The 26,915-nt window shown below is 37.7% G+C and overlaps 5 protein-coding genes and 1 long non-coding RNA gene across 7 annotated transcripts; 4 read left to right on the top strand and 2 right to left on the bottom strand.

The window, feature by feature from the left end:
* The first annotated feature begins 572 nt into the window (after positions 1 to 572).
* On the top strand, positions 573 to 3,736 carry LOC111443655. Its single transcript, XM_023081565.1, has 3 exons — positions 573 to 1,174; positions 2,082 to 2,269; positions 2,558 to 3,736. Exons 1-3 carry the CDS (start codon positions 607 to 609, stop codon positions 3,050 to 3,052), a joined length of 1,251 nt encoding a protein of 416 aa, XP_022937333.1. The 5' UTR covers positions 573 to 606; the 3' UTR covers positions 3,053 to 3,736.
* A 1,183-nt stretch (positions 3,737 to 4,919) lies between these two features.
* On the top strand, positions 4,920 to 7,099 carry LOC111443654 (protein PHLOEM PROTEIN 2-LIKE A10-like). Its single transcript, XM_023081564.1, has 2 exons — positions 4,920 to 5,305; positions 5,450 to 7,099. The coding sequence occupies exon 2, from the start codon at positions 5,477 to 5,479 to the stop codon at positions 6,743 to 6,745; it is 1,269 nt and encodes a 422-aa protein (XP_022937332.1). The 5' UTR covers positions 4,920 to 5,305; positions 5,450 to 5,476; the 3' UTR covers positions 6,746 to 7,099.
* Positions 7,100 to 11,450: 4,351 nt separating this feature from the next.
* Positions 11,451 to 12,114, top strand: LOC111443656 (basic leucine zipper 4-like). The gene has a single exon (XM_023081566.1). It carries the CDS (start codon positions 11,526 to 11,528, stop codon positions 11,988 to 11,990), a length of 465 nt encoding a protein of 154 aa, XP_022937334.1. The 5' UTR covers positions 11,451 to 11,525; the 3' UTR covers positions 11,991 to 12,114.
* Positions 12,115 to 14,097: 1,983 nt separating this feature from the next.
* LOC111443407 lies at positions 14,098 to 14,538 on the bottom strand. The gene is made up of 2 exons (XR_002710493.1): positions 14,453 to 14,538; positions 14,098 to 14,308 (listed from the first exon to the last, which is right to left on the bottom strand). It is a non-coding gene; the product is annotated as an uncharacterized LOC111443407 (long non-coding RNA).
* LOC111443406 lies at positions 14,485 to 15,768 on the top strand. The gene is made up of 2 exons (XM_023081209.1): positions 14,485 to 15,018; positions 15,095 to 15,768. The coding sequence occupies exons 1-2, from the start codon at positions 14,524 to 14,526 to the stop codon at positions 15,635 to 15,637; spliced, it is 1,038 nt and encodes a 345-aa protein (XP_022936977.1). The 5' UTR covers positions 14,485 to 14,523; the 3' UTR covers positions 15,638 to 15,768.
* Positions 15,769 to 16,242: 474 nt separating this feature from the next.
* On the bottom strand, positions 16,243 to 25,860 carry LOC111443400 (pre-mRNA-processing protein 40A-like). 2 transcript variants are annotated; one of them, XM_023081202.1, is made up of 28 exons: positions 25,595 to 25,860; positions 24,760 to 24,917; positions 24,051 to 24,386; positions 23,772 to 23,912; positions 22,665 to 22,708; positions 22,491 to 22,560; positions 22,001 to 22,053; positions 21,791 to 21,848; positions 21,351 to 21,706; positions 21,158 to 21,230; positions 20,844 to 20,942; positions 20,627 to 20,695; positions 20,473 to 20,550; positions 20,240 to 20,326; positions 20,107 to 20,141; positions 19,897 to 20,002; positions 19,532 to 19,612; positions 19,355 to 19,447; positions 19,230 to 19,283; positions 19,027 to 19,143; positions 18,845 to 18,943; positions 18,265 to 18,312; positions 18,107 to 18,196; positions 17,705 to 17,812; positions 17,546 to 17,610; positions 17,346 to 17,448; positions 16,913 to 17,212; positions 16,243 to 16,826 (listed from the first exon to the last, which is right to left on the bottom strand). In XM_023081202.1, the coding sequence occupies exons 2-28, from the start codon at positions 24,790 to 24,792 to the stop codon at positions 16,695 to 16,697; spliced, it is 2,928 nt and encodes a 975-aa protein (XP_022936970.1). In that variant the 5' UTR covers positions 24,793 to 24,917; positions 25,595 to 25,860; the 3' UTR covers positions 16,243 to 16,694. The 2 variants fall into 2 exon arrangements, with proteins under 2 accessions (XP_022936970.1, XP_022936969.1); XM_023081201.1 differs by having other exon boundaries at positions 22,665 to 22,711; positions 25,595 to 25,859.
* Positions 25,861 to 26,915: the final 1,055 nt, after the last annotated feature.

Here is a 26,915-nt window from a genome sequence, read left to right as displayed (position 1 = left end):
GATAGGCCTATTATTAAAAAAAAAAAAAATTTGAAAATTTGGGCCAAAAGTTGATTGGGCCGACTCAACAATCGGTCTAAATAGACTTAACAAGCTAAATAACAATATTTAATTATGCATTTTAAAAAATGGCAAAAAGTAAAAATAGAAAAAAAAATGGAATATTTCAATATTAAAACAAAATTAAAATACCCGAATAATTTGAAATCTAAAATTAAATTTAAATTTTGAAAGAAAATAGGATTAATTAATTTAGTTTCTGAATTAAATTAGTTTGTAAATGTAATTATATTTTCGTGTTTAGTAGCTTAATTTATCATTTAAAATTCTACCAACTTTTAAACTAACACGCTGAATAAATTTACTATCACTCAATTTTAACCTTCACCAACAAAAAGAAGAAGAAGAAGAATAAAAATAAAAATAAAATATAATTTGGAAAATGTGGAAACGTAAAGAACAAATTAAAATAACCTTAAAATATAATTTAACTAAAATATTCTTATAAATTAAAAATAAATAAATAATAGGCCGACCGATAAATAGCGCCAAATTAAGGGACCAAATCTTAAGCAGTCACTTTCTTCACCATTCGAATTGGATACAATGTCGTGGTTGGCTCGCTCCATTGCCAACACCCTTCGGCTTGAAGACGAAGATGACGAACACAACGGTGTCGTTTCGCCCATTCACTCTGATCCTCCATCTCCTTCTCCGTCTTCCACTCCACGCAACCAGATGGAGTCCCAATCCGAACTCGACGACGAAGCATTATCTCGCCGCGTCAGAGGGGACTTGACTGAATTCAAACAAACCCTAACCCGCCAATTTTGGGGCGTCGCCTCTTTTCTTGCTCAGCCGTCGCCTTCTCATCCCCGGTTGGATGGGGATCTCGCTGCCTCTTCCGATTGGAAGCCGTTCGAGGCGTTTAATCAGTCTGATCCGTCGATCTCCAAGGACGAAGTGGATCCGTCCGATCCGATTGAGGTCTTGAAGATGCGTTCGAACCATGAAGCGTATGCGAAATCCGGGGATTCACAGGAGGAATGCTACGAGGTGGATTGGGGAGATGTTGTTGGGATCACTGATGAAGTGCTGACGTTTGCCACGAACATTGCAATGCACCCTGAGACTTGGATTGATTTCCCAATTGACGACGAGGAGGACAACGATGGTATGTTTGTTTCGGTAATTTTGCTATCCAATTCGTTAGAAGCTTGTTGATTGAACTCCCTACAAAGTAGACACAGTTATTTGGTCTTAATTTTATTCGTTTTCATCGGATATAGGACGAGGGTCATTGAATGGTGCGAATTCCACTAATAATTTTAGGCGCCATTGTTTTTGAATGAAATGTTAACTTGATGCTGGACTCGTTTATGAAATGATTTAGGAAATTCTTCTCCTCGAATGGAGACTTCAATGAAATGCGCCATTGTTTTTGATAGGAAGGATAAACCCGCTATTCAGTTCACTTACACTTGGTGAATGCTTCGCGAGTCTAAGTGATTGCCTTGCTATGTAACGTGTCAGTTTGTCAAGTGTTGAGAATCTCCCTCGTGTAGGTTGAAGCATGCATGAATCCTTTTCGTGATGTGGGACCCTTTTTCGAATATGACATGTATGAAGTGAATTCACACAAGTGAAGATAGCAAAGTGTTGTGCATTGAGGGAAAGACTTAGATCTCTCCAAAACCTGGGCACTTGTTGGTTTTCCTTGATCTGTCAATATAATTAGCATATCATATGTTGCATTAGAGGCTTTATCAATTATATTAATCATTTATAGTGCAAATACAGTGTTTTGGTCTTATACAATCAATTATAACCAAGTTTTTTGAACTTCAAGACTATACCTTACACTGAATTTAATCATAATTCCATCTCTTATGCTTGGATATGTAAGATAAATGAGAAAGAAATGTTATATGGTGATCCACTTATATGATTAAATGTGCTGAATTTTATGTGGAAATTTTGGACTTTTTGTTGTTTAACTAAATGTTTGTATGATGTTTTTTTTCACATTGTTGAACCCTGTATATTTATGTCTTTAGACCCTTTTTTTTTTCTTGTTTTAGATTTTGAAATGTCTGATGCCCAAAAAGAGCATGCTTTCACTATTGAACGTCTTGCTCCTAGATTAGCTGCTCTCAGAATTGAGCTCTGTCCTTGCCATATGAGTGAGAGCTACTTTTGGAAGGTCTATTTTGTGCTCCTGCATTCAAGACTCAATAAGCAGGATGCAGAGGTTTTATCTACTCCACAGGTTGACTACTCTTTCTTTCCATTGACTTTTAACATCGCAATGGAACTTCTCTAGTTAAACTATGTACTTTCTATATTGTTACATGGTTGGCATGGTGGTGCAAATTCTTAATTTAGGATCCCATGTATAGTTAAACGTACAAAAATGATCTATATGCCTTGGTACAGAAAAATTCATTTTATTCAGATGACGTTCAAACATGTATTTTACTGTTTTTATTGAGTATATCTGCTTCCTTTGATTGAAACGTTATGTTTGCGGTAGAGTAAGGATTCTTCAAACTTGTAGGTAGCAGAAGCAAGATCAATGTGGATGCAGGAATTACAAAAGCAGACCAAGCCAGAGTCTTACTGGTGTGGAAGAGACACTTTTGAGTTAAAAGACAGCTGCGATATGCTGCAGGAAGACGGTAGTCCCATGGCATTCCATGATAATCATTCTGGATTGAGGCAGCCTTGGTCATTTACGTCTGAGCCAAGCAATTATGAGACTGAGAAATATCAAATAGAGAGTTCTAAGACGCAATTCATCGATAAGTCTGTTATTGTTGAAAAACCTATAAGTAAGAACGAGGATAGAAACTCCACGATTGGGCCTTCTTCAAAATTCCTTGTTCAGAACTACGAGGATGAGTCAGACAACGACTGGCCAGAGGAAGACTCTGAGTTGGGTGGTTGTAATAAGACCATCCTCCCTCTTGAGAACGAAGAAGATATTTCTTTCAGTGATCTCGAGGATGATGATATGGTTCTGCCAGCTAAATTCAAGACCGCTTCCAAATAATAGGGAAGTTCAACAAAAAAAGAAAAGAAGCAAAAGGAAATCAAGGTGTTGGTTCAAATTGTGTATGCTTTGCTGATGAGTGTTAATGAATTACAAGGTCAGTCTGACAAGATTGTTGGTCTGCCGATACCGAGCCCATAAAGCCGTCTGAAATTGCCTTAGTGGGTTGGGTGACACGATTGTGTGTAAATGATATGAATGATCATTCCAATTCGTAAGAGTGTATCTTGATAATGTGTTTGTGTTTGGTTTCTTGCTTGGGAATTGTGTAAATTATGTCTCAGTAAATAGACAAAAAAGGGAAAACGGAATACCCTACGATGATTGTCCTCATCCTTTTGGTCTGTCAGGCGTTCCAAGATACCTGAAACTCTTCTTCTGGCAGGAATGGAGATTCAATGTAAGCTGTCTGACAGAAGAAACCGCTAAAAACAGCCAAAGGAGCCACCGAATTATGTAACTGAGGCAGTTGAGAAGGAGGGTTCCGTTGGATTTCTGTATTTGAATTTTAAAGTGAAAGAGGGCTTCGTTTTGAAAGAAGTTACGTCTCTATCTCGTCCATTACAGGTATCGGTATGTACAGAAGGACCGTAATGGGCCATTTTCTTATTCTTATTTCATTGCAGTACTCTTACCCGTCTCTACTCCATGAAGCTATTATGCTATATAGCTTTAGTTGTCATACTCGCAGATATGGCTTTGTTCCAATCCTGTTGCCGTGGGAATGCAAGTTGGTCCATTATTTTAGTACTTGAATATTAGCTAGTTTGTTTGAAATTGATATCAGGAATTGAACCGAAGCGTAGTGTCCACAATCACTCTGGATAAGATTTGTTCTGTTTTTGCAAGTGAGAAAGAAGACAAGCAGGATGACAGAAACGGAAGACAGGGAAAGTGCAACAGAAACGGGAGTGGCTATAAGGGTTCCTTTTTGCTTTCGTAAGGGAAATCATTGTCAACCACTCATATTTTCAGCATTTAACAAATGCCCATAAGCTGTGGAACAAATAAAATAACTCAAAAGAGTTTCCAAGAAATTTTAAATGTTTTGTTTTACTCTTTCATTGATATGAGATCTCACAATAATATTCGTTAGCGATGGGCTGGGCTGTTACAAATGGTATTAGAACCAGTCAGGGGGTGGTGTGCTAAGGACGCAAGCCCTCAAGGAGATGAATTGTGAGATCCAACAACGATTGGAGAGAGAAACGAAGCGATGACTTTGATCTGTTACAAATGGTATCAAAGTCCGTCATCGGGGCGGTGTGCTGCTAAGAATGCTAGTCATTCTAGAATCTCTAGCAGACGCGTTTTAATACCTTAAGGAAAAGTCCGAAAGGGAAACCTAGAGAGGACAATATTCGTGTGAGGCGGTGGGATAGGCGGTTGCATATTAAGAAAAATGTTAGAGCTGATTTCAATTTTAGGGTTAGGAAAATGTAACAAACTCCATAAATTAATAAATTAAGATTACTTTGAATAAAGTAGCCTATTTAATTGAGTAAGACAAATACGGTTGGTTTGGTATTTAAATCATAAATGACATTAAATTTAACCAGAAATGGTAATAATGCTAATAATAATGCCATCAATTTAGAAATGTCTCATTTTAAATAAATAAAAAAATCAATTTTTACGTTGAAAATTAAACATTTGTTGCAATTTTGTTTAAATCATTACTAAATTATTCTTCAACTGTACAAAAAATGACAGTTGAATGAGTCTAGTTTGCCTAACAAAATTCAATAAAAAAATGTACTTGTAATTCAATAAAATAGAAAATTTAGAATAAAAATAGACAAAATATTTATTTTTTATTTTTTAATAAAAAGGATATTTTTACTTCTAAATATTTCAGATCACGCGATTCAACACCAATATTTTAGCATGATCCTAACGCAATTGTCGTTCTGATTGGTCATTTCATTCTCATCTGCGATTTTGGTGTTTCCGTGTAAGAACGGTAAAACCGACTCGTAGATGAACTCGTCTTCCAATTCCTTCTGATCTTATTTTTCTTCTTAAACTTTATATTTTGTGTAAGCAGATGCCATTCTAATCCTATCGTATCATATTCCTAACAAGGATCCCGAACCCCAACGCTCATTTCAAGCCAATCACCTGTACTCACCTTCCTTCCATGTTCTGTTGCTATTCCCACTTGCCGCCAATTGCATCTTCTCTGGAAATTTACGATTTCCTCTAGGTTTGACCCCTCCATCTTCATTGACTTCGTACAACAACCCCAAGCAGGTTTGCGATTCTGTTTTATTTATCGGATTTCTTCTGTTCCCATTCATCGAGAGGGAAAACTCAACAAATCTGGGTTTCGCCATTTTCGTTCTATTTCGAGCATTTCAATCTCAAATCTAGGTTTCGGTTTAATTTGGGTTCTAGGGTTTTTTTGAGTCTCGCTCTCGCGTCATGGATTCTGAACTGGTTAGAAGGGGGTTGGGATTCTCTCAGAGAAGAAAGAAATGGCTTATTCTATTGACTGTCATGGGGGTTTCTGGTTACGGTGCGTACAAGGTCTATCATTTGCCCTCTGTCGAGAGGAGGAGGAAGAGGTTGATGAAGCTCTTCGGCGCCATGATTTCCGTTGCTGAAATGGTTGCGGATTCTTCTGAAGCTATTGGAGTAGTTTCTAAGGACTTGAAGGAGTTTCTGAAATCTGATTCCGACCAGATTCCCAACAGCTTGAAGCAAATTTCCAAAATTGCGAAATCTGAGGAATTTTCGGAGTCTCTGGAAAAGATCACCGAGGCTTTTACGATTGGGATGATGAGAGGTTATAAATCTGTGTCAAAGAATGACCAAAATGCGGAGGCTGGTTTGGCGAATTCGAGTTTTACTTCTGATGTTGTTGAGAAGCTTTTCTCAACAGCTGGGACTGGTTTTGCGTCTGTTGTGGTTGGAAGTTTTGCAAAGAACTTGGTTATGGGATATTACTCGATCCCTGGATCAGTTGATGATGCAAGTCGAAATTCAAGTTCTTACAAATCTGGATCTGAATTTCCAGACGTGCCCAGATGGGTAACTGTGGCCTCCAATGAGAAAAGCAAAAATCTTATAGCGGATTGCATACAAGTTTTTGTTAGCACCGCAGTTGCTGTATATCTTGATAAAACAATGGATGTTAATGTGTACAATGATTTGTTTAGTGGATTGACCAATCCAACGCATCAGGACAAGGTGAAGGACATGCTTGTTTCTGTTTGTAATGGCGCTGTGGAAACTCTAGTAAAAACATCTCACCAGGTGTTGACAAGCTCGCGATCGACTTCGAAATTGAGTCCGGTTTCATCCTGCAATGGACTGTCGAAGATAGGAGAGAACCCCTTTTCTGAAGGAGCATATCCAAAGAAGATGGCTATGGCCAGCCCAAATGAGGATAGCCAAAATGGGTGGGTTGGCGCGGTTTCATCTACTTTGGCAGTTCCTAGAAATCGTAAGTTTGTGCTTGATTTAACTGGTAGGGTGACCTTTGAAACAACAAGATCTTTTGTGGAATTTTTGTTGTGGAAGCTCATGGATGGTCTGAAGAGAAGTCTTGATATAGTTCATGATGAAGTTGTGGGTAGGGGATTGCAAGTCATCAGATACTTCAGCGCTAAGTCTTCTGTCCTTGTTACAATTTGTTTAGCATTATATCTACATGTTTTTGGTGGCACCAGACTTCTGTTACCTGCATAATATAGAGCCGGATGAAGTTATAAAGCAAGCCACTTAGATTAGAAAGTATATACCATTGTTGCACTTAGGGAAGGTTTTGTACTTTCTCCATATCATTCAAATTTTAATGACAATGATACTTCTTGAACAAATACATATATGAAAACTAAGCAATGAGTGTGCCTAGACCTTCTTGTTGGAGCAATGGGAATCAAATCACTGACAACGAAACTACTTCCACCTTTTCTGTCGATAATTTATTTAGATTGCAAGGCTTTGAAGCTCATGTCTGTGATGGGGGCAGTTTGACCAAAAATACAGTATTTCTTAGCTAGTTTGCATTGCTGCAATGATATAAAGGCGTGTTAGCTCTGATTCTCTGGTTTTTCTACAAGATGCTTTCCATATGTTCTAATATGACTTGGAAACATAATGCAATTTCATCCATTGTTCAAAATACTCAATGGATCATAGCAAGTTCTCAATGATGCATGTTTCATTCTCTTTCTCTCAACTTAGCATGGCGTACTTTAGAATATAGGCAGCTTCATGTGATTTTTATTTTTGTTTCTCACAAGACGTACAAGTTTCTTTGTCTGTTGAGCTGTACACACAGATTTCTCCAATTATAGCTGTTCTATGAGAACATGCAAGTCCTTGCGAAAAGCTCATATTACTATTTAACATTCCTCACTAGAGGACAGATTTTGTTGTTCTTGGCATGTGCGCTACTTATCCTGTTAAGCTTGTTCTTACAGAACTATATTGCAGAGCCCTAGGCTATTTTTAACTGTTTTGCAGATCACAAGGATTTTTTTTTCTGAAACTAAATGGGATGTTCCTGATAAGACTGTGCACACCATATTGGATGTCTCGTTTGCAATGGTTGGTGTTTTCGCCAGATACTGATGCAGGGGGTGGGCAACTTCCTCAACATACTCTACACAAATAATGGATCAAGTTCTTTCCAATTGGCATTTCTTTTCCAGTAGGTTTGCTTATAGGTGAGCAGGTGGGTGTTAACCCCATGATGATGTGCATTTTTTAGCATTTGGGTCTCATGATTACTATCATCCCATTCTTTTCTCATTAATGTCCACTTTTGTTGTAACATTTGTTTATGCAAGTAGCTCTTTAGAATCATGCTTTCTAGTAATAGAGAGGCCAATGGATTATGATTTATGATTTCTTTTGCCCATCATGTAATAGCCTAATCATGTAATAGCCTAAGTCTACCGCTAGCAAATATTGTCTTCTTTCCCTTTCGAACTTTCCCTCAAGGTTTTTAAAACGCGTCTACTAGGGAGAGGTTATAAGGAATGTTTCGTTCCCCTCTCAAACTGACGTGGGATCTCACAATCTACTCTCCTTGTTCCATTTCCTACTAACCTCAAATATATTGGAATGCCCCATTGTCTTCACTTTTCATTATTAACAGAAAAACCATCCCTACTTTTCAAGTTAAACATGTATTGTTTCAGATTCATTTTCCAACCTCCTGGAAATTTCTGGTATTTTGACTGATATTATTATTTATGCTTCCATCATATTTTGGTAGAATTATGAAGAGAGAGAGAGAGAGTAAAAGCTGAAGTGAGAAGGAAGGATGATAGGGCAGCTGCCAGCTATAAGAGGCGGCAAATACATTCGTGCAGGCCCCATAGGACCATTGAGGGTATGGCATAATCTTACAAGCTGCTTTCAAATTTGCTTTTGTTTTTGTTTTACTGCCTCTGATTTTGAATGTGTCTTTGTAATTGTATGAGCCCAAATCATGATTTGCCTATGCACGTTTTGTTAGGCAACTTTTGTTTATCTTTTTCTTCTATAAAGATCAATGTTTTGAGATTAATTTCCACTGTTCTTTCAACGAGATTTATACCACCAAATTTGTCGGCAATTTAACAGTGTCAAGGGCATGCTTCAAAATTCAACCCTTAATTATTAAAACAGGGTCGGTAGAAGATGCTTGTTTGGAACTTATAAGCTCCTATAGCTTGGAGCTTTCATAACTCTGTCTCTGTCTCTGTTTCTGATTCTGATTCAGCCACAGACACCGCTTCAAATCTCATCTTTCATGGCTGCCATTACTTCCACCTGCAGTAGCTTCTTCTCCATCAGATCAAGTTCTATGGAGCCAAGAGTAAGAACTTCTTCACCAACCCATGCCTCTCCAGCATGTGGGAAGCTTGATGGTGTGGCAACTTGGCTCATCAATGGCTTTGTCACAGCTTTCTTTGGATCCTTGGAACGATGCTCTTGTATTCGTATTGCCACGGCTGAGGATGACGGCGATGAGGCAAACGACGCCCCCTTGATTCCAAACGACGGGAACCTTCAACAGGACGGCGCTGCTGCTGGCCGGAGGAGGACTGTTAAAGGCAAGAAGTGTCAGCCACTTGTAGATGCAATCTAATGAGCTGCTTCTTATCCTGTATAATCCAAATCAAAAAGCTCCTCCTTTTCTTGGGTAAGTGATATATAGGAGCTTCTGAATCTGAGAAATTTGCTGCTTTTTTCAACTGGAATGTCTGAACTGCTTCAATTCATTCTCAATCTGCATTACTTACTATAATAACAATTCAAGTACTTTTAGATGATGAAACTCGAGTGCTCTTTTTCCACTTGGATTCACCAATGGATTCATATCTCAATTCATATGATCGAGCATTTTTTTTTCCTTCCTTTCATTTTTGAAAAAGAAATTAATAAAGAAAAAGGGTGGAGGGCCTGGGGCCATGATTTTAAATAATGTTGTAAAAATGGGAGTGATAATGTTGTGCATTATTTAAATAAAGTAGTGTCTTTTACTTTTATCGCCAACAACCAGCGGGGAATCCAAAGAAAAAACGAAGCAACATTAGAGATGATTAAATAGTAATAACAGTAGGCATAGTAAAATAATCAACCATTATAATTAATGTTAATAACTATTATTACGTTATTGTTAAATGGATTAAGAGATTTATTCATCTATTTATATGTTTCCTTTATGAATACGTGTCAAGAACCGAAAATATATCGTTGTCAACCTCACAGTTTTAAAACACTGTCGGTTAAGGAGAGGTTTCCACACTCTTATAAATAATATTTTGTTACCCTATTCAACGGTGAGATCTCACAATTCACCTATCTTGGGAGCCCATCGTTCTCGCTGGCACACCGCTGAGTGTCTATCTCTAATACCATTTGTAATAGCCCCCAACTCACCGCTAACAAATTATGCTTTGGCATCGTCAGCCTTATGATTTTAAAGCATGTCTACTAGAGACAAGTTTCTACATTTTTATAAGGAATGTTTCATTTCTTTCTCCTACGGACGTGAGATCTCACCTATTACGTTCCATTTGGGCCTAAGTTAGTTTGCACTCAAGCCCAACAATGAAAGCCCATTAACCTCTCCATTGTCGTAGTACCACTAAGAAACAAAAATCTGAAAACCAGGTTGTTTTTGTTTCAGAACACTGCTTCAAAGAAACCAAGAAACCCTATCCAAAAGAAATCCAGTGTTTTTGGTTTTTAGTTTGCAGCACATGAAGCCGACTGATAAAAGAAGGAAAAATTAGGCCAAAAGCCAATGGTTTATGCCATTAAATATTCAAATAGCCTCACACTTTTTTTTTCCCTTAAAAACAAGAAAAAAACCACCTTTGCCGTCCATGCATGTTAGCCTCCACTCCTACAAATACACTAAAATCAAATTTAACTAAAAAAACCGCCCAAGTTTCCGACATTTAACTGCGCTAAACTGTCGTAGGGAATATATTGGGGTTGCTTAGATTTCAATTTGCAAAGCTTTTTGAATAATAAAATGATCGGTTCTTAAAAATTGAAGCTTTTGCATGTGAGTTTGAGGATGATGGGCACAATATTGGGCTTTGGTAAGCTTGTTGATGACCACCCTTTTCTTTTCTCTCCATTTCTGAAAAAGGGTTTTTATCTGATTCTTCGTGGTTAAGCTAAGAGAGGTCATCTTCTATCCCTGTGAGGAGAAAACCAGAACAAAAATGGGAGACCCCACTACCAAATTTATCCCTTTTTCCACCAAAAAGATAAACAAATCGGCTGCTGATCTTCATCAATGCCGCTCTGCCTTTCTTTTGACAAATGTGCGCTCGTCCTCTAAAGTTCACTGCTTTTTGATGGGTCCTATGGGTTACCCAAGAAGAAGAAGGAAGAGATAATCTCCCACCTTGCTATCACTATTATATTCTTCCTTTAATTCTCTCCACCCTTCAACTTTTACCAACAACTTTACACCCGCCATACCAGCCACCTCCTAGATTCTACTCCCCCTTTTTACCCCTAACAATATTCTACCAACATTTCAAACTGTTTTGTAGCTATTCAAGTTTTTTAAATGCATCTGCTAAGTAGCGATTTCCACGTCTTATAAACAATATTTCGTCCACCTCCTTAACTAATGCGAGATCTCACAATCTACCCTATTTGAGGCTCAACGTCTTCGTTGGCACTCATTTCCTTCTCCAATCGATGTGGGACCCTCAATCTACTTCCATTGGGACCCAGTGTCCTTGCTGGCACACCATCTAGTGCCCCTTTTCCTTTGGGGCTCAGCCTCCTCGTTGTAACATCGTCCGGTGTCTGGCCCTGATACCATTTACAACAGCCCAAACGCACGGTAGGAAGTGAAAATGACCATTTTCGCCCTCTGAGGGGCCAAGGTGTCCCCTCCCACTCCTCTTTAAATACCCATCTTCTCCTCTTCCTTCCTTCCCTTTTCCCTTTCTCTCTCATCTATAGCCCTTTCTCTTTGAGCTACAACTCATTCTCTTTCCCAATGTTCTATTCTGAAGAAGAAGCTGTCCGGTTTCGTAGGCCGGTTCAGGAATCTGGGTTCACACCGGCCGAAATCCAGGAGCTTTGGTCTCTGCTCGAAGATCCAGCCAGATCAAACTCGGGTTCGCAAGACTCGAGCCAAGCGGTCTCTTTGATTGACGATGAGAGGAGACGAAGGAGAAGGATATCGAACCGAGAGTCAGCGAGGCGGTTGAGGTTGCGGAAGAAGAGGCATTTGGAGAATCTAGGGGTTCAAACGGACCGGCTGAAGGTGAAGAACCAGGAGCTGAAAAGCCAGCTGAACTTAGTGTTGAGCCGTTATTGTATGGTACGAAGACAAAATGAGAGACTGTGGTCGGAATTTGTGGCACTTCATGCTCGGCTGTCGGACCTTTACCGGATTTCTGTTCCCATGCAGGAGAGGGAGAATTCATGCATGCAAATATCTTTCAATTATTACTCTTAACAAAAAAATGAGGAAATTTCTTCATGAGAATGAAATAATAAATGTCACTTAGGATATTTATATTTTTATTAGTCTTTGATGGGTATTTCAAATTCTAATGTGACATGGCAATGTAATATATATTATTCACCTTATTAATCTAAATTAGTTTCTCTCTTCCTTTTTTAATTCAAAATTAGGTGTGCGTGGGAATTAAAAAAAAAAAATTAAAAATTAATCTTTGTGTTATATTCAAGTTAATTACATCATATTAATTAATTTCATGGGCATATTATAGCCATATTAAATAGGGTAGAGTATTTTTATTTTATAGCTTGATGGGCATGTTCTAACTTATCAAAATTTAAATATTGGATTAATTATACTGGTAACTTACCAACATTATTTTGTCACGTTAGGATAAGAGATTCAAATGCACAAAAAAAAAAAAAAATCAACATTTCAACGGTACCAGAAATGATAAACACGTGACAGATGGTAAACCACGTATATTTGTTAGTGAACAAAAATGAATTTGATATGATAATTTGCTACGACATAGAAAATGAGAAATTACTATGATATCAAGAGTGATTCTTGTACGATGGTTTTCTTATTATCTCTGTTCGAGAGATCTATCGTTTAATAATTCTTATATGTAACTAAATTATCAAAAAAAAAATTCTAATTGTAGTAAATATTGTATATTAACATTCCAATTTTTAACATCATATATCAATACCAAACTATTGTTAGAGTGGGCAGACAAGATAAATGTGTTGTCGAAGACTTATCCAATCCAAGTGCAAGGTATATTCTTAAATGACAGCCAAATACATGGGAGAACATCAAAGTTAGAGACATGGAAAATGATCGAAATCAAAGAATGAGAAACCAAAAAAGAAGGCAAAGATTTGATTTTCCACCAACAATAAAATAAAGAAGAAAAGAAAAAGTTGACAACAAAGTCTCTCTGCCTGTAATAGTAAACAAAAAAACACAAGCATTGCTTCGGTGAAATAACCTCAGGAATGGCGACTGAGGTTGTTTTGTTGGGATAAAAAGGTATATGAGGCTTGGTTTTTGGTCGTGTCTGTTCCTTTTTTATGTATATATTAATCAAAGAGTGGAAAAAAGCATGGGATTTTATGAGGAAGAAGAAGAAGAAATGGGAAGAAGAGAGAAAGAAAAACCAAGCAGATAAAAAAGGTTTCAAAAGTTCATAGATTTTCTTTTGACTGAGAAAGCTATGGTCTCTTTGGATCGTGCAATATTAAGAAAGCATATAAAGTGAAAGCTAAAGTTTGTCTCTCTTTGATTTGTGCTCCTACTTTGCAACAAGTTATCAACTCATGAGAAGATGAACACAACGCGTGGGGGTTCATTTTGCCAAATTAAAATGGTTCCTTTATTTTTGGATATGCGAATCTTTTAAAATATTGTTGGATATGACCCACGATCGAAATGTTCCGAAACAAATATTAGCTTAAGACCTAACTTAGCTCAACAATACTTCAATCTAAACACGGTTGAACATAGCACCACTGCTTGCTTCGTCTCCATACCTCAACCATTGACTCGTGTAGACTTGTGACCAACTTCTTGTATTAACAGACATTAAACTTAAAATCTATAAAAGATATCTTGGATTAAAGTTTCGTATGTATAAAGATTAGGAGTTTTCATGGAGAACTCTCTTTTCCAATATAGATTAGCTTGAACTTTTAAATTTGTGTTTAAAAGATTTTTTTTACGTGGGACAAGTATGACCGAGACATCCAATATGTAGGACAAGCATTGCATGACCTTAGGTCAATGGAGTTTTCATGATCTCAATTTGTGTCTAAAGATCAAAAAGCATGACCGGACATCAAACATGCAGTCATTAGACAACACGCTTTGGACAAGCATGATCATGACACTAGGTCAGTAAAGGAGAAGTAGATGAATGAGGACAACCCGGACTAGTTTCCTCGGATTTTCATGCTAATGGATTCGTTACCTGAACCAATTTCATGGCAGGATTGAAGATTTGACATCTCTTCCATTCCCCCAACAGCTTTACTTCTGAAAGAAATCTCAGATTCATCCACGCATGCAGGAAAGTGAAAGCAGGGTAATAAAATGATGGGCATGAAAGAACTTATAATAAGAAGAACTTCCATTGAACCAATTGCTTTTGGAGTACAGTTCTTCAAACACAGCGTAAACAAGTCCTCTGTAGCCTTTCTTTCACAACCACTAAAACTATACTTCTTTTTAAAAAAAGAAAGGAAAATATCAGTTAATCATTGACCAAATGGAGCTGAGGCAGCTGCATTGCTGTAATGAGGTCCTCCCTATATCTCAGTTTGCACGTACAATGAAAGGTGTAAACATTGAGAAGGCCACAGGCAAAGACAAGCAATGATTAGACACAAAAAACTGACAAGAGAAACAAAATCCATACAATTCTTAGCAGTTCATTGACATTTTTTACCTACCAATAAGCTTTGTCTGTTCTATCCACCATTTGTTAATCTGCACCACATAATTGCCTTTGCTTATTGTTTATATGTTCTTCTTCTACTCTCCATTTGTATTTCAACCTCTCTTTTTCATAGAATCCATGACACCAAGATCACCATTGAGACAACTTCTGCAAGAACAACAAGAACCTTTCGAGTTGGAGGATTACCTTTTTGAGAGAGAGTGGTACTCAAGGAAGAGCTCGAATCGGGGAAGTGGCTTCGGCTGCAGCGGTGGAAAATTAAACGGTGTTATGAAGTTTGGAAAGGGATTTGTTGAGATTAATAAGATGCTGAGGAATTCGTGTAAGAAGCTTCTCTCCATTCATAGGAAGCAGCAGCAAACTAAGGATGTGGGGGAAAATGGTTGGTTTTTTAGTGTCGGCTGCAAGAGAGTGGCAGAATCAGACAACTTTTTGTCTCCCTGCAGCTTCCAAAAGACGCTCAGCTCAGATAATGAACAAACATCTCCTTATCCTGCTAATTCATCAAGTTCAGACACTTCCGGAGCTCTAGAACCCAGCAACTTACAAGTACTGAAGGTACTATCATTCTCTGTCAGTTTCAGTCCAAATCTATTTACAACTTACAAGTACTGAATGATCTGAACTTGTTTAGGACATGAAAACAGGGAAGAAGAGTCTAATTCGAGCGAGACCAAACGATGGCATTCCTCTACAGAAGCAAGTTTCAGAAGACTCAATTCTGTCAGCCACGCTCTGGCAGTTGCTTCTTTGCTCCGCAGCAACGGAGAAAACGAGTGGCACAGAGACTGCAGAGCTGCAAGAACTTGTAACGTCCAGCCCAGCAGCTCAGCTCATGATACCCAAAAGGGTAATACATCAAACAAAGCAGCTTCTTTTTGACTGTGTGAGGGAAGTGGTGGCGACCCATTCTAAGAAGGGCAGTCGGAAAGCCCGGAGGCTCATCTGTGCGAAGGAAGCCAAAGGAAAAGAAGCAAACTTATCAAATTTAGTCTGCTCAGATTACTTATTCTCAGCAGCAGAATGGAGGGATTTCAAGCCGCAAAAGCAGCTTATAGGGACAGAGATTGGAGAATTCATTGTCCAAGAGATCATTAATGAAGCTGTTACTGAACTAATTGATAATCTATGGCCATCAACCCTCTGGCTTCAACTATACCAAGATTCCAACACATAGATTTGCCAGATTCAACAGGCCAAAAAAGGCATTCTCGATCGAACTCTAGACGATAACTAGTTGTCGTGTAAGACAACATTTATTATCAACCAAAATAATGATTTATTGATTATGAAGCAGTTAAGATCTACGTACACGACACATTAGAACATTAGACACATACACATGTATTAAAATTCATATCCTAGAAGTTTCACTCAACCACCTTGGGGCAGAAATTTACACTTACGAGAGAAAGCAGATTTCAACCAATGGCCAATCTTAAATGAATTTGGATCTCTCACATCATTTCATGAACCCATCAAAGACTCGACTTTCTTTAACGAGCTCGTAAATATCTCTTAAATACTACAAAACCACCCATTCAGATATATCTCATTTCAAAAGGAAGACTCATCGCACGACCTGAGATGTCATTTCAAAGGGATTGTCGGCATAAAGTGATTCCCTCCGTTGTCCATTTCAGGTGCAGTGATCCATCAACCAATTCATTTGTCTTTCACCTTTTGCTTTTAGAAAGACCAGACAGGCACAAAAGGTTAAAAGTTACTTAGAAAAAAGTTGAAATTCTGATAAATAAAAATAATACTAAAATCACCACGATGTGCTGTGAACTCTTCCTATTGTTTTCATTCTGGTTCCGATTTATGCTGTAAAATCAGAGCTTTTAAGATAATCTCAATAATCAAACTTCTGTCAGTAAAAAGAACCGCAGATAAGCAGCAGCAGCAGCAGCAGCGTATGGACAGAAATACAAAAGGATGTTGAGGGTAGTCACGACTTACAAAACCACCTCGCAAAATAATTAAAACGGCTTCCAATCAAATGGGCTGGTTCACATACGCCACTAACTCCTATAAGGAACACTACAGAAGTATATATCCACTAACAGATAATTGAAGAAGGATGTACTGCCTCACCCTTCATCTCCTCGTCAAAAGAATCCTTTCCAGAAGTTTGCTATCTCACTGGCCCTTAGAATCACATTGATAATGCTGGTGGAACGTCTGGCCCCTCCAAATCGTAGGAGCGAAATCCCAGAACCGAGAGCAAACATCTATTGAATTTCCCCATCCTCGCCAAGCTCCCCGTCTTCTAGTTCGTCGTGATTTCTACGGGAACCATCTCGATGATCTCTCTTGTGCCTTCTGTGCCTACTCTCACTGTCTGATTCAGGTGAATATGCGTGCTGCCAAGAAACATAAATAGAGATTTAATTTCTGTTCTCATTAAAAGAAGACAAAGTCACAAGCATCTACGAGGACATTCACGTGCCTTCCTTGATTTCTTTCGGTCACTACCGTGTTTGCGGGACTTCTTAGACTCCTCTCTCTCATCTTTATCAGAACCACCATCATCAGTGGCACTATGATGTCGCTTACGATGTTTCCTATCTTTGTCCTTCTCCCTTTTCTTGTCTTCTCTGTAGACATGAGTTTCGCTTGCATCCACATTTTCACTATCTGTTTCATCCTTCTTAACCCGGCCCTTTTCCTTTTCACGTTCTCTTTCCTTCTCCTTTCGCTCTTTCTCCTTCCGCTTCTCTTTTTCCTCACGTTCTTTTTCCTTCTTAGCCTGCGAAAATAGAAGTTCTATCTCAGGAGGAGAAAATTTTTCAAACAGCTGATTATTACACTAAAAATCCTTTACCCAACGACTCAAAAGTAGGATCTTCAAGCTAATCAAACATAAGAAAAATATACCACACCTTCTCCTCCTCACGCTTGCGTTCCTTTTCTTTTGCCTTTTCTTGTAAATGAATGATGTATTCCTCAAAAACTTCCTTCGCAAAGCTCTCTTCCCCAATTGATCTAAGCGACGATATAAGAAAAGGAAAGCAAAAAAGAGAAGAAAATTGAGTGCCCAATAACTGCATTACAGTAAGTAATAGAAATCTTAAAGAACTACCTATATTCTTCACTCTCTTCAAAAAGATGTTTGCTATCCTCCCAGATGGAAGAATTCGTAATCTCCTGTATCATAAATACAACCATTGAAGGTCAACTTTCTGGGAGAGAAAACAGTCAACCAAAAACGGACTCACATGTCATTAGCATTCTAAAATACCTTGAATGTATGGAGAAGTCCTGAGAAGTCATCAGCCAGACGTTGACGCCTTTTGGCTTCTTTCTCCTCCTTTTCTTTGGCTCTTTCTAGTAAGTCCTCGTATACAAGCTTCATCACAGTAGGGAGAGTATTATTAATATCTCAAAATACGTATCATGTTCATTGATTTGGATTGTCAATAACAATCCAAATGATGCAAAGTTAAAGATACAGACAAGGCAGTGAAGTTTTTCACATAAAGGAGGATTCATGAGCCTAAACAACAGGAATTTGGGAGCAAGTACTCAAGATACACAACAATTATCTTGGTACATGACACTAGTACTACAGGTCGAGTTAAGCATGTTGTAAAATCAATAATTATAGAAGAATTTTTACTTGAGAGAAGGGTTGGAGTGATACCTTAAAATTTATATCTGAAACTGCAAGAGAACCACCCTCTTCAATGGCAGCCTTAAAGTCATCAAACGTCCATGATGAAGTGATGGTAATCTGAAAAGCAGTCCGTTAAAATTAAAAATGGATTCAGCAGCAGCAACTTAAGTTTATAATCCTACTACCTTCTCTGCCTTCATCACATCTTTTATCTGAGCTTTTTCTTCATGATACTGGAAATTTAGAGAAAGAAGAGTGGTAAATGTGAGCTTGACAGTGAAATTTCAAAAGCACCTTTGATTCAACAATAATAGAATCAAATGAGAGAATCCTTTGATTCAGACAATTTAACTGATAACATAAAGTTCTGACATAAATTACGGAAATAAAATGAGAGAATCCATCAGTTCAGTTTGAAACTATTTTTTGGGGGTAACAAGAATGCAGGCGGCCCTGCAATAATCTTTTCAGGCAAAACATGGACTTCAGGAGGATTCAAGCTGATGAACAGAGGGAAATTCACCGAGCAGCAAAATTTGTAAGTGCAATATTAGAGTTTAAAATCATAAGGCATATTATCTTAAATTGATTCCTAGCAGATATAAAATGAATCACAAATCGGATGGAATGCTTTACCAATGTGAAAAATCACCTATAGGCGCGGAGCTATTAGAGTTTAAAATCACCATTGCCAAATATCTTTGATAATAAAGCAAACCATTAAACTCAACAAAGTTTTAAAACAACGTATAGTACGATGATAACCTTATTCTCTAATTCCTCCAGAACATCCTCAAACAAGTCCTTTGGTGTTGAGCCAGATATATTAGAAGCAACGGCTTGATACTGAGGCAACTCCTTGACCTACCAAAAAAGCAATCAAGGATGTGCAGAAACATTCCTAGTCCGAATTTCAATGTTCTGCAACAGATTAAAAAGTTCTATACCTTCAAACAGTAATCACGCCAGAAAGTCTTAGCTGTAAGAATACCAGCAGTAATTTGTTCATCCAAGAGTTTGCGAAATTCGTCGCGGTTTTTTCTTTCAATTCGTCTCACACGTTCCTTCAAGTGGTTAAACATGAATGTGAGTGTCCTACGTACTTAACATAACAGGATCAACTATCATATGATTAATTGTATGGTAAGACCTTTTGTATCTTTTTCTGCTCCTCTTCCTCCTTTTCCAAGTCACGTATATAGTCCTGTCCCAACAAAATACAGCATAAAATTTATTGTACACAAGCAGCAAATCAAATAAAAATGAAAGACATACCTGGAAAATAAGCAAGCGATCAAGTTTCTCAAGACGTGAGCATCTTTCATCGTCTTCCAATCGATCTTGTACTTTACGCCACTGGCTGTTCACCTAAACCGCAGAAGACAGATTGGGAGAATAAGCCAGAATACGGATTAAGTAAATTTATATATCCGAAATTCTTGAGGAAAATACCTTTATATAATCACATGACTCAAGGAAGTTCCTATATTCAGCAATATTTTTCTTGTGCTCCTCTGCAGCCCTTTCTTTTTCCTGAAATTAAGAGAGAGAGAGAGAGAGAGATAGTGTGTGAATGTTACCTTATCTGGAAAAAGGTATTTTCATACAATCCTATGTAAAAGAGGTTACAGTATTTTAGTCACTTTTAGTTCTTCAAGCAGTTCATACAATTTCAACTTTTTTATAAAAAGAAAAATTCTTAGTCACTTTTAGTTCCCCTACACTGCCACCAACTCAGATACACAACTGACTACAAAAGGGAAATTTCTCATTGAACAGTACTAATGCACATGCATGAATAAATAAATGATTCCTACCTTCCTCTCAAGTTCCACTATGTAGCTTTCAAAAAGATCCTCCCGGTCTCTAGAACGTTCAACAGCTTTGAACCGTTCATCATTCTCAAACATACTAACAGCTTTGCTGTCCCACAAAAGAATTGAAAAGGAAAAAATGTAAGGTTGAAAGGACTTTACAAAGTAGTAAGATAAATAATGATAACAAAAAATAATAACTAAGCAACAAACCTCCATCTGGTAGATGATGTGAGTTCCTTGGACTCCTGAATGAAAAAAAAATATGAAAACGAAAATCAAGATCTCTAACAACATCAGATAAGAAGAAAGAACATGACAGGAGAAATTGCCTACAAAAACTTACTTCCAACATCTTGGTGAACTCCTCACGAGCTTTTTTCTGTTTTATACGTCTTTCCTCCGCATCCAATTTTTTCCTGTGTCCTAAATACTAAAAACATAAAATTCATCAAAAGAATCATAAAGTTTGATCTGCCTTTGTTGCAAAGAAAAAATGTTGGGGAAAGGGTGAAACAGTGTACTATTTCATCCCAATCATTTCAATAAGACTTCATTATAGTCCAATCATATCAATACCTCATGGAATGCTTGCTTCCGTTCACCAAGAGTTTTCAAGGCACCATATCTTTTGTCATTAATTATTTCTCGCATAGCCTGATCAGATTGAATTAGCATGCAATAGGATGAAAATTGAAAAATGTAGCATGAAAAATGTCCAAACCAAACAAACCTGCTCCCACGTCCAATCCGATTTTACGTTGACAGATTCCAGAAGCGCTTTGAATGCATTCTTTGCCTCCTGATGTTTATAATATATTTTTAAGAAGAGACAATAAATGCAATAATTATGAAAACAAATGCACAAGAAAATATATTCACAATATACCCATGAGGCACTCAATTTTTTTTCTCTAAAAGTATGTGAGAATATGTTTTCCAGAAAGTACCAGTTTGTTGGCAAATATTAAAGGTTCATCATCAGCAGATTTTTCCTCTAAAACGGTCTCATTAACTTTTCCTGCAACTGCCATTCCCTTCCTTGCTTCCTGTGTCATGACTCCAAAGATCATATTGAAAACCAATGAGCCAAATTTTGGAAGACAACAATAGTTTGGCAGATGAACTAACCAAATTAACCTAGTTTATTCATTCAAATTAAGAAGTAGAAAGATCTTGTTTTAGAATAAAGTTTCAGAAAAGTAAATAAATCAATATCATTAATGAGGCAAGAAGTATCATGTTGTAATCTTCCAGAAATTACCTCGATGTCTTCTGTAGAAGTTCCGTCAACAGAATTTTTGACATCATGAGATGCAAGGCTTTCGAAAGGAGTCCTATTTTCAAAACAACAAAGAAATCAATGAGCAGAACTAAATTGGAATGATACACGCACTTGAAGCTGCTATCCAAGGAAGTGTGGATGTGGAAACTATATCAGCAAGACTAGTGCATACACTGACGAAGCATTGGCATGGAGCACAGCAGGAGGACCGGTACCTCCAGCAGCAGCGACAGATTGAGAAGAAACTGTTCCTGGCACACTAGTTGTTAAAGCAATGGGAGTGCCAGTATTGGTCAATGACCCAGAAGCCACCACTGAAGGAGAATTGGATACGGAAACAAAAGGAGTGACTGGAACTGGACTCGATGCAACCCCAGATACCGTTGGAGAAATGCTGGAGTTAACAGATGAAATTGCTGGTGTTTCAGTATGGGAGAGACCAACAGCAGGTGTAGGTTGAGGTGTTGTAGCAGCTATATCTGTTTGTGTTCCTTGGGCAGCTTCTTTCTGAGCCTGCTCACGAGCCAACTGCAAGCAAATCTACAAAGTTAGATTGAAAGCCAAGAATCCTTTTGAAAGAAAGATATGGGAGTTGTAACCCATGATTTCAACCTTCAGTTCTTCTGGAATGGTCCACTTTGATTCTTTCGTCACCTTATTGTAATAGTACCTATTCCAACTCATGGCAAACAATTAGAGCACATGCTTAATCATGAAGATCAAAAAATGTATCACACTAAAAATACTTGAAATATGTGAATGTGACCATGCTAATGAAAAATTGGAAATATAGGAGCTGATGACAGATGCGAAACTACGCACTTTCTTCCATCTGGAGCAGTAAATTCCTTCCACACAGTTGATGCATCAGCCCTCTGTAACAATTATTTGAATCAGAAACACAGAAATATTTTCCTAGGAAAAGAAATTTGAGATAGTTGCTCGACTACGAAAATATAAAGAGGTTTAAAGATATAACACCAAATATAGAATACAAAAGAGGACAAAAAAAAAACAATAGTTAAATAAAATATATGATAAAGAGAACTATATAACTTAGTAAGAGAATGTATATACAGAAAATAGACCTAAAGACATTAACCAATACCTAGAAAGATCATACATGATCCCTGAATTAATAGAATACCCAAAGAATATTATTCCAGAGAGTCACTATATATCCCCGCCCCAAGATATTGAATATGAATGAAAATAGAATCTTAGAACAGCATATCTATGACCATGAATTTTGTTCGGATAAGTGTTTTCTTCAAAGAAGCATCATAATGTTAACAGGTAAAATGACATTTACCTCAAGTGGTGTCATAAGTTCCAATGGCTTCTCCCAACTGGACTGTTTGGTTTTTTTGTTGTAATAATACCTGGAGAAAAAACAGTTCAGCAAGTGAAATCAAGTTGACATAAATTTAAACTTGGATTTTAAGAAATCTAAAAGCTACAAGGACGGTGATAAATGCAGCATTACCTTCTTCCATCAGCTGATGAATGCTCTTGCCAATCAGATGAAGACTGCTGATTGAGGACATGTGCATTAGCAACCCAATGTTAGAAATGACATTAAGGAAAACCCGTCAGAATACAGAAATCAGCATCTTAATAGTACTGAGGAGCTAACATCAGAAATCTGTCTTAATGTCTCAAAGGAAAATACTGTATAATTCGTTTATAATAAAAAAAACAAACCTTTCCCCCAATGTGGACGTTACATACAGAAGAGTGTGTCAGCCTTACAGGCTTATACAAAGGTTCTCAGTTTGAACTAATTATGGACCGAGGGTAATTTCAAAAAGAGTTTATGGGGAACGCCAAGAAGAATAATAAAATATAGCCAAAACACTCCATCACACTCTTCCCTTTTTGTATCATAGATCTCAATTAATTGCCTTTATGATACTAATACAAAGAATTTCAGCCCTTCTTTTAATCAATGACTGAAAAGTAACTAAAGTTGTCAAAAAGAATAATAAATGAGGATTTTCAGATTTATATACTGAAAAATTCTTTTGTTTGATTCAAGTATACGTAATATAGGCAGTGAAAAAGTAAATGAAACAACACTCCACCACACCATGTAACTGCCCAAATCTACCATTGGTCCCATTTCCCCATAATATCTGATACTATTTGGAGAGCGATGCAGCTTGGAGAGAAAAACTTCCAGGAAATTCCATGGTGTCTCCATAAGCGAAAAATCACATACATTGTTGTAAACCATATTTAGCACCAATTAATAAGGCCAAAATACATCTCCCACCCTCTCACTTCTCCGCCCATGTAGCCCCCACATCCATGGGTTAGTTTAAGGACAGTTTTTTCACAAATGATCATACTCCAAACTTCTCCCAACTTATCAAATACATCCCTACATCCATGCTTTCCTAAGACCATTTATCAAGACCTTGATAAATAAAACCATATTTGCAATATGCTAAAAGAAGAGAAATGGCAATTACAAACTACAATGAAAAGAAAATAAACAATAGATTGAAGTCCACCTCCTGCAGATCTGTAGCACCCCTTCAATAATGAAGATAGAAACAGACAAAAGTAAACAGAGGTAAGCAGGACATACAGGGTTTGTGGCAGAAACTGAAGAGTTCTGATTAGCTTGCTCGATCGGTGAGACGGTGTTTGTAGTTTGGCTTACAGAAGACAGCCAAGGTTGGCTATTACCAACTCCAACGGGTGCATGCATTTGTGACATTGACTGGAACTGAGAAATGACACCAACATCATTATGTCCATCAAATGTGGACAGCGAATATACTAGAAAATAATTTTTTAAAAAAAAAAAATCTATTCAAATTGACAGAAAAGCAAGTAAACAACACATAAAGAAAGTGAGGATTACGGTATATGGTGAAGAAAGAGGTAGTCCATGAGCACCCAAGCCATGCATATGATTATTTGGTGCAGGCACATTTTGCTGGGACTGAGGTGGGACAGAAGTAAGAGGCCTTGTCTGAACATAAGGCATTTGTATAGGCTGGGATGAAGAAGCGATGTAGGTAGGATGGCCAGGCCTTGGAACTAACTGCGGTATTGATTGAGGATATTGATGTTGCTGGATTTGACCAGCTGGCCCTCCAACATTTGAAGAAGATATATTCTGCCCTGCTAACTGGAACTGTTGGGCAGATGATGAAATGAACGTCTGGCCTTGTTGTGCTGGGATAACTGGCCGAAACTGCAGCAGAAAGATCTCAGACACTCATACCAACTCTATAGACATAAAATAGAACATAGTCTTCACCAAATATCAGTACAAATAAGAAACCAAATAAAACCCTGCATGAATCAGTGAACCAGAATTTCGAAGAACATTCACTGAAATGACCAAAAGTGCCAAATACTAATACACCAAAAAGAAAGGGAAAGGGTCCAAGGAATTTCTAAAAATGTAATAATAACTGAACAAACAAAGTAAATGTCTGAGCTCCAGTAGGTAAGTGTAAGCAATAAAATCTATACCAAGTAATTCTCTATATAAACACAGACACATGCACATAAAGAGCTAAAATCAGTGATGTCTAGTAAGAAGTAAGAGAGGGTTCTGTTACCTGTCCACCTGAGGACTGAGACAGATTTTCCATTTTAGAGCATAACCAAGTTTCAATCTTTGAGCATTGAAAAAAGGTAACTAGAGATCACAATACCAACAGATCAGCTAAGCCAACTTCCAGTTGAAGCCCACCAAAAGCAAGAAATAGAGACCCAACTGCAAACAACATAGAAATATTAAAGAAAGCAGGAAGAGAACTAGAAAATATGTCAGAATTTCGTAAACTGAACGTCTCAAAACGTTATTTATGACGAAAAAAACCCGAATGGTTAGGCATGGAATGAACAACTGTTAGATCACGAAGAAGTGAATAAACAACGGAACATCTTGTCCCATCATCTTTCTTGTTTCCTAATACATTCTCAACCTCCAAATTCGTAGCGGGGATAGAAGAAACAAACCAATCGCATGCAGCGTGAGTGAGAATATCACCGCACACTTCACTCTTAAGATTAACAATCTCCAAGAAATCACAATGTTACCGCATAACAGTAAATTGGCATGACGGAGAATGACACAGCGGAAAAATGATAGACCGATTCACAAGAGACATCGATTCCTATCGAAGGAGTGATGAAGAATACAATTAGCTCCCCGATGCTTCTGCAAACCCGAATCATTTTCTACCACTAGACGTCACTTCCTTGAGGTAAACCGCGGTGTTCTTAAAGAATATAACCAAATATCAATATTTGTGACGAACCCATCTCCTCGTTAAACATGGTTTTTCAAATCCCTTCCCGTTGCCGGAAATTTTCTATGAAACTAGATGGAAGATGCAGAATCCAATAACCCAAAGCGCCTAGAGATAAAGAGAGAGGGAGATTACTCACAGTTACGGCTGTTGTTTGAAGTTGCGGTGGGAAAATTGGTGGCGCCAAACCCAGTATGGTAGCGGGTAAGAAACCGGAGTGGTCGGATCACGAAGCTGTGGGTAAAATCGAGTTTTTAGGGTTTAAGCGAGGAAGTGGCAGAGATGGAACTGATCGAGAGTACGGAGAAGTTGAGAGGGGGGAGTTATCGGCGGCTAAAAAATTATTTACCGCGTTCCAGAATTAACCCCTTTCGTAATGGACTTTACTAAAATTCGCCCTCGCCGATCTATATATAATGGTCGCTATCTGTCGGAACCACCGTTCGCCGGTCAGGCCTTCTGTAGGCTGTCTTTGACTTTCACCGCGAATTCGTTTTTAAAGTTGAATAATAAATTTTTGTTTTTATTTTTTTTAATTTGACTACAAATTTACAAATTTAAATGTAATGCCAATAAATATAGAAATTAAACAAACGCATATTTTAAAAGTAGAAAACTATAAACACTCCTATATATCTATTTCCATAAATTGATTTTTGAGTTGAATCTTGAAAAAATAAAAATAAACTAGAAATTTAAGTGTTTAATTAGGAAAAAATAAAAAATAAAAAAACTCCAAACACAATTTTAAAAAATACAAAATTATCAAACAAAAAGTAAAAATGAATTTCACATTTGAATATTAAAATATATTGAAAATCATGTCCATACAACCAAACCTTAATGCATCTAAGCCACAAATTATAAACAAAAAGTTGTAATCCTTATTGAATTTTACAAAGGTCTAATTCTATAAATAGTACAAGCTACGCCATGCTTCTTTCGTCTACATGGTTAGTTTGGAAACAGGGGAGCTAATCAAACTGTCATCTCGAACCGCCCTCAAGTGCTTACAAGACAAATTACCCAACAAGTTCATCCACCCTCCAAACTCAGTTTTATTCTGCTTCAACTTGCAATTCTTCTCGTCCTCTCCATTGCTGCACTCTCTGAACGCCGCAAGAAAAGGGTCTTCAAAGACCCCATCTTTCTGCACCTTCTTCTGGCCCTTTCTCGCCGAAGTACACGGCGGTGGTCGCAGCTTCTTTTGCCCCAGATCGTCGTCGCCCAGGCGGTAAAACGGCGGCGCCACTGCTGCCTTGCACTCCCCTGGCTTATTCTCCCACGAGAAAGCCACTCTGCCTCTCGAATTGGCTCTGTTGCTGCAGGTCATCGCTCACCGTTGATCTGCTAAATTTCCCGTATTTGAAATGGAGATACTTTCATTGTTCGGTTTTGGTGGTTTTATAGGTCGAGCCCATTATTGTATTTTTATGTTTTTTTTTTTTTTTTTTTTTTTT

The sequence above is a fragment of the Cucurbita moschata genome, unplaced genomic scaffold (assembly GCF_002738365.1).
Source record: "Cucurbita moschata cultivar Rifu unplaced genomic scaffold, Cmos_1.0 Cmo_Scf00005, whole genome shotgun sequence".
NCBI classification, from domain to species: Eukaryota; Viridiplantae; Streptophyta; class Magnoliopsida; order Cucurbitales; family Cucurbitaceae; genus Cucurbita; species Cucurbita moschata.
The sequence above is the reverse complement of the archived record's forward strand: the minus strand, read 5'-3'. Positions and strand labels throughout refer to the sequence as shown.